We start from the raw sequence: 14139 nt of genomic DNA on the forward strand, positions 1-14139 counted from the left end.
ATAATAGAGACAATTAACAAGCTAGAATGACCACCTTCCCACCAACATCATAAAACAAGCATGTCATATTGCTGGTGCCAGGATCAGATGTGAAAGTGAGATCCTGATTACTTGTGATAGTTAAAAGACTCCATGACACCTTCCATAGCCTTAATACTGCCAAAAATTAGTAATGACAGTAGTTTCTGTTCACAGGGCCCTTAAGAACTATTCTTCAGTTTCAGGCCCAAACTACACACACAGTGAAGGGATCCCTGTACCTGCAACATACTTTATTGTCCTTAAGCATTAAACTCCTATATAAAAGTAGTGAAGTCTTTCAATTGGACTCCTCCGATTCAGAGTCCAACTGAAAGAAATGAAGGAACATACACATCTTCTTCCAGCTCCCCCAACACACAGGGTGTGAATATGAGAACATTTAAGTCCAGACGGAGTCTCTGTATAACCTTTTACTAAAATGTAATGTACACCCCCTCTCTTTGCATGTTACAACTGAACTTGGCACAGAGTTTGAGCGTAAGGAACCCTAACTAAAATTAACAGAAATTTGAGTTGGTACAATTTACTTCCATGCCAAAGGGCCAAAAAAGAGAAATGCAGTGAGGAAAGCAAGGTACAAAAGAATGAGTTTTCACAGTAGGATTATAAGGATACATAATATGGTATATATTGGGCTCTCTGTATATAAGTAACTGTCAGATGCCCCGGATATTTTCAGAGGTTTCCGTGAACCTTTAAACACTATACAAATACAAGTGGACTGCTGATAGACAGTATATTAAATAGGAGGACAGGAGTGCCAGATGCCAACTGCCCCAGCTGCACATCATTGCATAAGTTAAGCATGCCTCTAACTAGTTTAAATTAGTTTATTAAAAAACAAAAACCAATAATGGAGCAAGTGGCTGCCCAACTGCAATTCTTCAGTGTCAGGAGGCTGCAGGAGAGCCATGGGAATGAATGCTCCATTCCCAAGTGTGGGAGTCCCCAACACTGATGGCTGCTAGCTAACTGAGCCAATAGCATCTTCAGAATATGTTCACATCTATATTTATTTTTCAGGTACTTCTTTGGTGCTAGATCTAATGTTCACTCTAGCTATAGCCATTCTATAGCATGGTGTCAGTTCCAAAGTAGAAGTTAGAAAGTTATGGAAACAAGGAGACCATTTGGATTATGCAAGCCCAAAAGAGAACGTGTACCAATCGCTTACATGTGAAGAAGTGAAATTCCCCACTGACAGGTTTGCAGAAACGAGATTTTATTTACACAAGCAAGTCTATCTTGAGATTCTATTCAACTCTTTACATTTCTAGAATATTTACATGATTTCAAGATGCTTCATGAGTAGAGTGATGAACAAAAATTACAAAGGCTGTCAAAAGCTTAGCAAAACAACCCATCCTTGTGCTTTAAAACTTATGGTCTAGAGTAATGTAGAAGAAATGTAATGTTAGCACCTTGGTCATAACGGTCATGCTATATATTCATGTAAGACACTTTTAGAAAGCATTAGGGATTTCAGAGGTGACCGTATCCAGAGGCTGCCAATGACAATTCATGAGTGAGTCATAGAGTTCTTCACTTCTTTCCATAAATTGTCTGTTCATTTCATCAACATCCAGATGGAGCTGTGGATCTGCAAAAATAAACCCAGTAAATAAAAAAAAAATTGGACCCAGCACCGAAGACCTACACAGGCACATACACAAAAATTAATGGCAAGAGCTTCATATGTGACATGTGGTTACTGTTATTCATTACACCAAACTTTCCACCTCAAAAAACAACCACCAAAAAAAACCCTCTGCAATCTGGACTTTAAAATAACAAACATTACATTACATTAATGCTTAGGGTTAAAGTATGGAGACTACATTACTACTTTGTGAAAAAATCAATTATATTAAAACACACTTGCACAGACTTGTTGAAGGTATTAACCTAAATTATACACCCATCGCTACAAACCTGTGAAATATCACTACCCCTACATTTAAAAAGGAGAGAAAATGCATGCCAAGATATGCTTTCCTAATATCCCAGTATCCAACATACACTTATGTCTCAGGCATGAGGGTGAAAAGTTGCTGAAGGAGTTAGGTTCAAAGTCTTACTTTGACGTTTGGTCAGGTTCAGACAGATAATTATGATAAACAGCAATTCAAGCAGGGGAAGAGTCCTCTGGCATAAGCTAGCATACCATTATGGCTAGATAAATGGTAGGGCACCCCACTTTGTTTGGGACGAGCGGGAAGAGTTCTGTACTAAATATAACAGATGTCTCTTTTGCTTTTTAGAATAGGATTCTGTTAAGCAGTACTGATATTAAACATGCCGTAAAAGATTTATGAACCCTGTTTTCTACTGAGATTTTTTAAAGCAGAGTCAAGGCTGTAAAAAGCTAGAGAAATTATGATAAGGTGGACAATAACACATGGATGAAAATTAGCAGAGTGGGACAAAAGACTATTTCTTCTAATTTGCTCTTACATGAAGACGAAAGTCATTTGTCATAAAAAGTGCCAAGTCTGAAAACTCCTAATTTTACATACAATGTAAATTACGTTACATTCCCAACTTGCTGACCTCTGTGCCAGTATTTAGAATAGCTCATTTGGAAATGCAAATGCAACATTTGTAAAGATATTTTTCATGAACTAGCACTACTTTGTCAGCAGTTTTGTATAGAAATTTTATAACGCCAGACATTATTAGGACCAAACAATCTGGAAGTATGACAGCATTAGCGTTACCTTCAGTTATTAGTTCATCATTGCTTTCAGCCACAGTTGGGGTCTCCTGAAACAAACAAGAATATGTCTGTTAGTTTTATAGAAGTGTAATCATTATCAATTCCAGGTTCTCCAGAAATTTTTACATTCAATTATCTGAAAAAAGGATTTTCAATGCATTCATGCATCTTCATTTAAAAAAAAATGTTAAAAGCTGTAAAAAAAAAAAAAAAAAAAAAAAAAAAAGGGGGGGTTTTCAACCTCAAGCCATTCCCTTTCTAAAAAATAGACATATTCAGGAGAAAGCCAATTTAATAGTTAAGTATGGCTTAGAACAGGGGTTCTCAAACTGGGGGTTGGGACCCTTCAGGGGGTCACGAGGTTAATGCATGGGGGGGCGGTCGCAAGCTATCAGTCTCCACCCCAAACCCCACTTTGCCTCCAGCATTTATAATGGTGTTAAATATATAAAACAAGAGTTTTTAATTTATAAGGGGGGGAATTGCACTCTGAGGCTTGCTATGTGAAAGGGGTCACCAGTACAAAAAAAACTTTGAGAACCACTGGCTTAGAACAACTAGAGAATTAAACTATGTGCCTCATGGACAGACTTATTAGGATAAAAAATTACATACAGATAATGTTGTCAGAATCACATTTGGCAAAATAAATAAATAAATAAATAAATAATGCAAGGACAAATAGTACACATTTAGAGGATTATAGAAGTCTAATACTAGAGAAGTTTATCATATTAAGGCTTGGATATTCAGACTGCCATTTAGTCCTTATTTTACACATTATCATAGGATTTAAGCATGGTTTCCATGTTAAAACCAAAGGGGGGAAATGACATACAACTCTGTTATAAATTAATTATGTAATTTAAGATTTTGGGAAGAACTTATCTTCAATGTAAATTCAGTAAGATCAATACCTCAAATACAGCTGGAGTCAGAATTGAGTCTCCTATAGCAGAATCTCCAACAGCTTGCATGTTGTCATAGGAAGGATAGCTATAGTTGTAATCAGCATAAGGATCATAACCCCACTGTGAGTAGTAGTTCTGATAATCTTGATAATAATCATTATAGTTATAGGACTGATACCGCTGGAATTCTGCTTTCATTCTAAAAACATATTTAAAAGTTTATAATTAGAATTTAAGAACTGGATGTAAACTGATTTTAGTTTAAAATTAAACAATTTAGTAAGTCTTTGTACATCAAATTATGATGGTGAACATTTCTCTGAAAAAGTTGCCAGAAATGAAAGGGTGAGGAAAATCACTGCACAGTGCTTTTCATCTGTGTTTATACAGAAGTAAATGGTCTCACCTCTGCCAATACCAATAGTAATTACTATCCTGGGTAAAATCCAAATCCATGAAACTATTACTACTTCTATCCATTTACTTTAAAGTAAGTTTCAGTGTCAGCATAAACACAGTTTCTGCAGCTAAAGTCTAGTGCTCTGCTATAAATTGGTTAAGTAGTACTTGTCAAACAGCTATCAAGTACAGCTGCTTTAAAGCTACGTTCTTTTTTATTTAGCCCTTTATGTTTTGCTTGGCTAATTACTAAATCTTTGTTCCGGGGGAAAATAAACAAAACAAAAAATCCCAAAGAGATAACAGATTACATTTTAAGGAGCATCTGAAACTTCTGGGATTTTATTTCTAAAAAAAAAAAAAAAAAAAAAAAGAACCCACCTCACATTTCCCCCCTCCCACACACACTCCGCCTGAACTTGTTTTGCATGGAGACTGGTTTGGCATTCAGCAGCTGCCAGGGTTTTTTTCCCCATCTGAAATTATAATCTTGTTTGTGACAATCATTGCCACAACAATTTATGAAGTCAGAAGTGGAGAATAAGCAGCAAAAGCACAAACTCTAAAAAGGAGCCTGATTCATTTACTAATAGAGTGAAGGAAGAAATGTAAAATAGTTTGACAATTTTTTCTTCAGAAAAATTAGAAAACTCCCTATTTTAGATTCATCTGATACTCATTCATCATTATACACTATACAATGAAGTCAGATGGACTGATTGCACATTTCAGAGACACATCAGATTTTCCATATTTAATACCCAATTCTAAATGTGGCCCTGTGCAGGCAGACTCCTATACTTGTAGGGCCCCATTTATTTTCATAGTTCTCTACACAGACACAGAAAAGCCAGTTGTACAGTCTGCACCTTAACCAAGAAAGCAAAGCTAAAATAAACCAAAATAAAGTAAAACCTCTAGTTTAAACCTAAATTTGAAACAGATTAAATGTCTCCTGGGTAATGTCTTCCAGATTTTAAATTTTTTTTTTTAAAAAAGGCACAGAAGTCAACCAGTCTGTCATTACTAAACTAGAAATATAAATCAATATAGGACCTACACATAAGTGCCTTTGTCATGAAAGCTGCACCCACACTTTAATGACAGTTACTAGTGTTACAAGAGAATAGGATGATACATAAACAAATTGAACCAAGTTATCTTTTCTCAGTTTTTATACACAGGAACAATCAAGTCATTTTTACCAAATGGACAAGGACAAAATTAGCAAAGAAAGACACTGAAGTTTTTGAAAGGACATTATTAAAAAAACAAACTCTTTATTAAGTATGCAACACTGATCCTGTTTTGGGATGTGAAAGAAACATACCCCCATATCACAGGATCCCCAAAAAGGAGAAATACACATTTTGTTCATAACCTGACAGTTTGAAGACAATGGTATCTAGCTCTCAGACCAGCTTTGGGTAGTGCCAACTTGAATTAGAAGACTTATCTCCTTTAAAGGGAAAGAGGTAATATTTACAAGGTCTGGGTATACCTAAGAGAAAAGGGAGCTTCATTTTTGGATATTTCCCACAGATTAACAGGAATATAAGGCGAGGTAATTTATGTAAGTTTAGGAGCTTTCCTCCTCTTTGTTACATGCTATTTCACCCATGTACTGGATGAGACCGTATGTCAATTTGATATCAACCTACTCAAACCTAACTGGGAAAAGCACGGATTGCCTCAAAAAGTGCCTATCACTGACCAAGAGTTTAGGAGGCAGAACAAGGAACCTTTAAGAGTGATTCACAGTCCTCACTTGCATGTTAAGAGCTTCAAAGTCAGGAATCCTTGGAGAGCAAAGAACATTGATGGAAATTGGTGTATTTTCTGTATATCGCATTTGGGATCTGATTTTGGCTTTTGTACTATAGACTTTTTTTTTGTTGTTCTCCCTGCTTAAGAGTGCTCCCTCACTTCACCAGATCATTGTAAAATAAACCCGGTACTATTTTCATTGGAAAAATCTTTTTTATTTACTCCCTAAGGCCCTGATCCTGAAATAACTTATGATGTGCTTAACTTTGCTATTATGAATAGCCACATTGATTTCAGGGGGACTACTCACAGTAGTAAAGTTAAACACATGCTCATTTAGGTGCTTTTGAAAAAATTTACCCCAGAATTCTGGCCAGGCTCTAGCTACCTCATGGTTACCAGACAGGAAAAGCAGATGGAGGAGCACTAAATAGAAGAACTGCAAAACTAGATCCTTTATATCATGAAATATGGGATGACACCACCATTACAGATGACATATGGTTTGACAAGGTGAAGCTCCCAGTGTTTAATGACTACCTTTAATTCCTGTGTCAGTACAAGACTGATTCATTACCTTTTAGAAATTCCTATACTCAGTCGGATTCGTTTTCCACCTAGACCTGGTGCATTTTGGCAGTCTTGCAGTGCTCTCATCTGATCACCTTGTTCACCAAATCTGACAAAGCCATACCCCCTGCAAATTCCAAAATGTAGCGATTTTAGTAATTCCACTATACACAGCATTATAACAGAGTTAGTAAGTTTAGTGTTGTCTTCTGCAGACAAACCCCTTATTTAGCATTGTAGTTACTATGGCTTACAGTACATATTTGCTTTCTACCTGTTTTGTTTTGTTTGTTTTTAAACACCCATGCTAAATGCTTTCTCTCAGAGCTCAAACTTGTGTCAAAAAGCAAATACTGACAGCTGACTCCAGTCAGATTAATAGAGCAAGTTTCTTTTAATGGTGGTTCTCAACAAAAGAATTAATTAATTAAAAATAACGTAGTTACCTGTGTATCATATTAATGGAGTATATGGCAACTGATTTACCCACATCCTCAATTAGCGTTAACCAAGAGCTATCAATTTACAGTACTTAGCCTTTTAAGAAGAAAAGTTCACTTTCTCCGTATTTTGTGTTTCTTGCCCCCAAAGTGTACTGTGATCTTAATAGGGAACCAGCAACAAAGAGTTATAGTCCCAGTCCTGCCACTGATTCATTGGGTGGCCCTGGGCAAGTCACGAACTCTCTGGGCTCTTTTTGCTGCTGGTATAAGCAGGTTCAACTCCACTGACTTCAGTTTATGTGGCCCCTTGTCTGTTTTCCCCATCCAACAAATGGGGATAATTCTTAGCCCTCGGTACCGCACTTGACTATGCGTACGTGCACGGCTGGGCATGAGCAGAGCCCCATTAATTCAATGTACATCTCCTTTGCCTCCCCAGATACATTTTCTGACATGCAAATATGTGCCTAGTGAAATCACGATTTGGCCTATTATGTGCCCAATCCAGACAAAGACTTGAAATCGCACAAGGGATTTTCCTCTAATATTGCTTTGTTTATAGACTCTAACCTCTGTTCTACCTTCTCTTTGCTTTGGGAAAAAACACAGAAACATGATCCAGGTTTAAGTTTGACAAAGTGGTTTACAAATAACAGTCTACAGTCCTTTTATCAGCAGCATTTTGATTGTGTAAAAATTACCTGGAGTATCCCAATAGGTCTGTGGCTATTTTGCAGTCAATGCATGTAGGATACCTTTTCACAAAATAATCATAGAGCTGAAAATCATCCACTTCAGGAGTTAGCTCTCCTACAACTATTGAGAAATCTGGTCTAAAAAGGATTGAAAAGAAATAATTAGATTGCAAGAATATTGAAATCTTAAGAGACTGCTCAGAAAGCTATTAAGTTATTGCATATAACTATGGGACTAATCCTGCAAACACCATGGTCTTCTATAGCACTACACACTGTAGTGATCATTGTACTTGGCAGTGTACACATTTGCAGGATCGGTCCAAATCTTGTAGTACTGTACAACCACTGTGGTGCAATATGCTCGAAGCTGAGTCCAGCCTACTGCTCTAGCTAAACAGGCTTTACTTCTGCTTTGAGAGTGAGCAGATGTCCAAGTCAATCCACCTTTTTTAAAAAAACAAAACAAAACAAAACAAAAAAAACAAACTCTGATTGGATTTTACTATGTCTTAGTTAAGAGGAAAGAAGAGGAGTGAGAAAAATACCAGCAACAAATGAATAAATGCATGGTTTATGGATCTCAAAGTACTAAGTAAAAAGATAACCCCAAAAATATATGCTATTGGTGTCACTCACATTTCAGCAAAGATTTAATAGCAGAGTGGTGTAATGAAATCTCATTACAAAGACTAACTTTTACAAAATATACTAGCATAAACAATACTTGGCACTTACATAAGAACCTCCATTTAAGAATCTCAAAGTATTCGTTCAGTGTTCACTATTGATTTAAATGGATTATTATGGACAGGGGCTTGTTCTTTTGGTCTGTTTCAAGAGTTTTTTACCTGATTGGAAGATTAACAACACTAACATAGTCTGTTCTTCCTGCTTTTATTTTGTTCTTTTTCTTTCGTTTTTTCTGTGGTCCTCTCCACCAGCTATAGGTTTGTAGGGACTCTCTTTTGTGCTTTCCCATTGTATCCTGCTGGGATGAAAAAAAAAAGCTTTATAGTACTTAGTCTCGTTTAAATTCCTCCCACCCACTCCCCATCACCACAGGTGATTTCCCCATATTCACCTTGCCCTTGAAAGAAGCCTGGGGTCCCATCTCTCCCTCCGCCTCCCATGAGGGAAAGCAGCCTCTGGGGAAAATGCCTGGCAAAAATAACAGAGCCAAAGGATTGTATGAACAGCCATATTCCCCTGACTTGTCAAGCTGGCTAAAGGATTGAAAGCTTCCTCTTGGAATTAAAAAAAAATAAAATAAAGCAGTTATCCCTTAGATGCTGGCCAATCCTAAATGTTAATCACTTTAAGGACCGGACTGCGCCTAAGCGTTCTGTAGGACTTGCTAGAGCAATGTTTCTCAATGACCAGTCTGTGGACCAGCGCTAGTTCCTGAAATCTTCCTGACACAGTTTAGGAAAGCAGCAAGCTGGTCGCTGGCATAAAAAAGGTTGAGACACACTGTGCTAGAGCATTCTAGTAGCATTTTTTTGGGTGACTGAAAGGCACAGCTAGGTCATCACTCTTGCCTAAAATGAGCCTCAACTGGCCCTGCTTCCCTTTTGCTGGAAGCTTTTCCCTTCCTGCTGCTGTGAGACACCTCTCCTCACAGCTAGTTGTCAGTCACTCGCTCAGGCCAAGAACCAAGAGGAGGTTGGTAGATGGGATGCAAGGGGAAAGCAGGTGAGGGACAGATAGACTCTAGTTTGGAGCCCAGGGGAACTCATGCCCAGATGCAGGGCAAAGAAGAAACAGGCACAAAGCATGCCTCACTCAAAAAAGAGGAAGGAGGTAGGGCAACTACAAAAAAAGAGAAGAGAAGGAGGGAGATGATGGTAGAGTTAACGCAGGTCACGTTCCTCACCTTAGAATCTTAAGAATGAGGATTCTCATCCTTAGGGCTCCAAGAGTTAATACATTTGGTATTTATCAATAAATTTTACTTACTAGAAGTAGAACGTTAATGTCTGTGTGAGTGCTTGCATATATCCTGCTCAGAGAGTGTTACAGGCAAGCCCCTCCATGAGAACTGACTTTTAAACAATGGGAAGTCCAATGCTTCATGTCAGGTCCCCCAACCTGCTTCAGTTGATATAATTAGGTTTCCAGAGTAGGGGAGAGTAATTAATTAGCAAATTACCTGAAGGAAGCACAGGGCTAGAATCCACCTACTCAGAGAAACTATTTTAGTTTTATATTTGCTAAGAATTCTGGATATGATTTAGTATCCCTCCTAAGCACTGTGGACCTCGACTTGTTCTCACCAGATGATCTTACCTGGTTTGCCACTGTTCAAAAGTTTTCTTCACAAGGAATGCTGCACTGCTTCACAATTTATTCTGATCCTCTATTTAAAGAAAAAGGGGAGGAGAGGAGAAGCTTTTATGAAAAGTAATTCAACTAAAAAAAAATTGTTGCTGCACAGCTAAGAACTTGTTCACCTTCTCTTAAATCAGATTTAAGAGATTTAACCTGAGGAATTTTGAAAGGTTCCAGAGCTCAGACTTGCATTGCAAAAGCCTCACCTTAATACACCTATGCAGACCACTGCTATTGGCAACCATGGATTATTTGTGGATCAAATAATCAATCATGACACAGCTTGACTTGGGATAACCTGGAATGACCATACATATCCTTTCTATTCACCAAGACCAGTAATTATCTTTCAACTTCTCTATTCTAGAGGACAGTTGTGAGTTTCTATTCTTATTCCACCACAGCCTCAAGGTTTTCCGTGTGTGTGTGTGTGTGTGTGTGTGTGTGTGTGTGTGTGTGTGTGTGTGTGTGTGTGTGTGTGTGTGTGTGTGTCTCTCTCTCACACCCTACTATTATTTTAAACATGTGTTTGGTTGGTGGGGGATATAAGGTCAGCTTAGAAGTGCGGAAAGATCTATTATCCAAAAGCTTAAAAAGACAGCTAGCTCATTTTTATGGGCCTTTGAGGTTTTCTTGGTTCTTCCTCTCTTTGGGCCAAATTCAAAGGTGCCTTGGTTGGCGGTGTAAGTTACAAATCAATAAGAGAGTGCAGAGTGGTACATATGGAAGAGGCACCTGTAGCAGTAAAAGAAACAAGACAATATAAAGTAAAGCAGAGGGAGAATTTTGCCCTCCTGTATCTTTTCTAGCTACCCCCCTTCTGCCAGCCTGGTATGTAAATTTCACCCTCTTACTGACTTGTAACTTACATAGCCATTTAGCACCTCTGAATTTAGCCTCTCATTATTATTTGTATTACAATAGTGGCCAAAGGCCGGTGCTAGGGCTACAGCTTTGTGCAGTTATGTCATTAGTTTCAATGCCTTTTCCCCTTAGCTCACTCACTCACTTGCTCTATACAATTTTTAAGGAAAATCTGAAATAGCTATTCACTGTGTATTTTCTTTTAAATCACCTCACTAGTCAAACAATGTTAGGGATAAGAGCACGTCACTGCACACAGCACTTTCTCTCACAACAATTTTTTTAAACTCTGTTACTCCATTGCAAATGATTTCTACATTCAGTACTTCGTACATTTTAATAAATGCTTGCCTGATGAAATTTCACCCCGTATTATTCCACATAACAGATTTTGTAACATATTACCCTAAAGTGGGATCTATGTGGCAAAATACATAGTACATCTTTCATTCTAATGACTATGGGAACTATCGTGAATTTAGTAAATCACAATAGTAACTCAGTTTGAAAACTGTTAAAACCCTGGTACTGCAAAGACTTAGCTTGTCTACATATGGAGTTATTCAGGAACAGCAACTGTCCTTTAAATTCACAACGTGCCTTAAGGCAAATTAATTTTCATGTGTAGACAAGCCCATAAACACACACATAACTTTGTAAGAGGTGAGTAGTCCCACTGACTTCAGTGGGACTATTCAGGTGAATAGTCATTCACATGCTTTAATCCAGTGGTCACCAACCGGTCAATCGCAATCGACTGGTCGATCCTGGGGACTCCCCCAGTCGATCACGATCTCTGGTGGTGTTGTGGGGCTGCTGCTAGGCAGGCAGGGAGCAAGCCTTGGTCCCACACGCTCCCAGAAGTGGCCAGCACAGCCCCACGGCCCCCCCTTTTGGGGGGGGGCGGGGGGGGGCGGGGGTCTCATGACATTGCTCCTGCCTGCAAGCGCTGCCGCCACAGCTCCCATTGGACAGGAATGGGGAACTGGGGCCAATGGAAGCCGAGGGGGCGGTGCTGGCAGAGAGGGACAGCATTCGGAGCTACATGCCCTCTGCCCCCCACCCCCCCGCATGGGCTACAGGAGCGCGTTGGCCCCTTCTAGGAGCAGCATGGGGCCGGGGCAGATAGGAACCCTGCCTTAACCTTGCTGCACCGCAAACCAGGAGCCACGCACGATAAGTGCTGCCCTGCGGAAGGCCGCACCCCAATCCCAGACCCAGCCCTGACCTCCCTCCCAGAGCCAGAACACCATACCCCCTCCTGCACCTAAACTCCCTCCTAGAGCTTGCACCCCAACTCCCTGCCCTACGCTCAGCCCAGAGCCCCCTCCCACACTGTGAACCCCTTGGCCCCAGCCCAGAGCCCGCTCCCCCTCCTGAACCCCAACCCCCTGCCCGGTTAAAGTGAGTCAAGGTGGGGGAGAGCGAGCAGGGCAGGGCCTGGGGAAGGAGTGGATCCTGGGTTGCACTTAGATTCAAAAAGTGATCTTGGGCATAAAAAGGTTGGAGAGAACTGCTTTAATCTTTTCAGGAGCAGCACTTCACTTTGAATTTCAGCAATTAATTTTTTAACAATATGGGAGACTTTACAACAGCACTCTACTATTAACTCTTTTCTGATACAGATGGATGTCATTTTGCACAAATTATGAAATGCACAGATTAGCAAAATGTGCATCAGCAAGGTTTTACTATAGTTCTGCTATTTAAAGAGACAGAGCCAACAAAATTTCACTTTTGTATAAAAAAATAAAATCAAAAAAGTTCTAATACTAGGCCTTTAGATTAAAAACTGTCCAATTTACTTTTGACCATTTATGTGGTTTGTTTTTGGACTTACCACTCTGTGTGAACATTTAATTCAAGCTGCAGCACAATAAAAAAGCAATTTGACCGCAGAAAAATTGTATCAGAAAAAAAAGTGATGCAATAATATCTTGATCACAGTTATCATGGTCTTCTATATGAAACAATAATTTTGGTATTTTATTCTCTGAGCTTGATAGTTGTCATTTGATCTTTTCACTGCAATTCAAACAAATTTTTTAAAAAGTTAGAGGTATACACATTAATAGGATACATCATTTATTCATACTAACATTAGCTACATAGGTAATTTACCATTTAGTTATTAAGGTCCCAATCCTGGAAAGACTTGCATGCTTAACTTCAAGTATTTGACTCCAATAGGGCTACTCAATGGGACTACTCACGTTTAACTTTAAGCATGCACATAAGGGCTTGTATGTATCTGAAAGTTTTGTCTCTTTAATTATACTCATGTAGTTAAAATGTCAAAAATACCTTAGGGTGAATGTAATTATATTTGTATCAAAATGCTTAGACTAGTATAACTTATTCTGGGTTGGGAAGGAAAATAAGCTATACCAGTATAAAGCACTTTTATACATGTCTAACTGCATCCAAAATATGGCTTATAGCTGTATAAGTGGAAAAATCACACCCACTAACTGACAGTCCTATCAGTAAAACTTTTCTAGTGTAGACCAAGCCTAACTTTTTCAGGCAGTAGCATGAAGGAAAGATTTTTAAAAGTAAGACCATTTAAAAAAAACAAAACAAAATAAAATCGACCATTATGAGATTAATGTTGCATAAATATCCTTAATTCCAGTTCTTTTTTCCGACTTTATAGTAAAATGGAAAAACCATGGCCAGTGAATCACATATTCAGAGGCACGTTTAAGACCTCGAAGCTGTACGTCACGAGACAGTAACACAGAGGGGTCACGCTCGGGATGGGTAGGGGTGGGTGCCTTGGGCGAGGCTCAGGGGGGCTGGTTATAGTTGCCTGGCCGGTGCGGGGAAGCTGCTGCTGCTGCTGCCCGGGGTGTGCGCGCGTGACGGTATTTGTGTGGCGCGGCCAAGGCGCAGAGAGCCCCGGGCAGAAGCGTTGAAAGGGTCGGGGGGGGGGGGATTTTTTCACCCACTGACCCAGGGCGGCCGTTTGACCCCGAGGGCAGTGACCCGACCCGCAACGGTCCCCCGGGCGGATTCCCCCGGTCACTCCCCGCGGCCTCCCGGGGGTGGGGTCAGCGGGCGGAGCTGAGAACGGAGTTGCCATGGGGGAGCCGCCCGCCAGGAGAGGGGGAGGGGCGGCGGCGGCGGCTCCGGGAAAGGCCCCGGGGAAGGGCAGACCCACACCCCCAGAAGGGGAAGGGGGCGATAATCCTGGGAGCGCGCGCGAGAGAAGCCCACCCGCTTCCCCCCGCTCGCGAGCCCCCCCCCGGCCCGGTCCCGGCACTAACGTCTCCCATCCACGGCGTCGCCATAAGGAGCCGTACGGGTCCTACTTCCGCCCCCGCCCGGGACCTCACACTGAGCTGGCCCCAGCGACGCCTGTTACCCCAACCCCAGGGCCCAACCGCGCCCACAGCCCG

At 40.3% G+C, this 14139-nt stretch overlaps 1 protein-coding gene across 4 annotated transcripts; it reads right to left on the minus strand.

The window, feature by feature from the left end:
• Positions 1 to 1256: 1256 nt before the first annotated feature.
• C2H6orf52 (chromosome 2 C6orf52 homolog) lies at positions 1257 to 14125 on the minus strand. Of its 4 annotated transcripts, none has more exons than XM_074944854.1 (10): positions 14008 to 14125; positions 12579 to 12763; positions 9833 to 9902; positions 8628 to 8704; positions 8395 to 8531; positions 7550 to 7681; positions 6413 to 6532; positions 3676 to 3868; positions 2760 to 2805; positions 1257 to 1642 (listed from the first exon to the last, which is right to left on the minus strand). In XM_074944854.1, the coding sequence occupies exons 4-10, from the start codon at positions 8655 to 8657 to the stop codon at positions 1506 to 1508; spliced, it is 795 nt and encodes a 264-aa protein (XP_074800955.1). In that variant the 5' UTR covers positions 8658 to 8704; positions 9833 to 9902; positions 12579 to 12763; positions 14008 to 14125; the 3' UTR covers positions 1257 to 1505. The 4 variants fall into 4 exon arrangements, with proteins under 4 accessions (XP_074800955.1, XP_074800954.1, XP_074800957.1 ...); XM_074944853.1 differs by having other exon boundaries at positions 8395 to 8534; XM_074944856.1 differs by lacking the exon at positions 8628 to 8704.
• Positions 14126 to 14139: the final 14 nt, after the last annotated feature.

Source organism: Natator depressus, chromosome 2 (genome assembly GCF_965152275.1).
Source record: "Natator depressus isolate rNatDep1 chromosome 2, rNatDep2.hap1, whole genome shotgun sequence".
NCBI lineage: Eukaryota > Metazoa > Chordata > Testudines > Cheloniidae > Natator > Natator depressus.

Coding starts and splice junctions, on each gene's coding strand:
- C2H6orf52 (XM_074944853.1), bottom strand. CDS start 8,657: ATGGGACCCCAGGCTTCTTTCAAGGGCAAG. Junction 6,533..7,549: donor GACCTATTGGGATACTCCAG/GTAATTTTTACA, acceptor TGGAATTTGCAG/GGGGTATGGCTTTGTCAGAT. Junction 1,643..2,759: donor TGATGAACTAATAACTGAAG/GTAACGCTAATG, acceptor TTATTTTTGCAG/ATCCACAGCTCCATCTGGAT.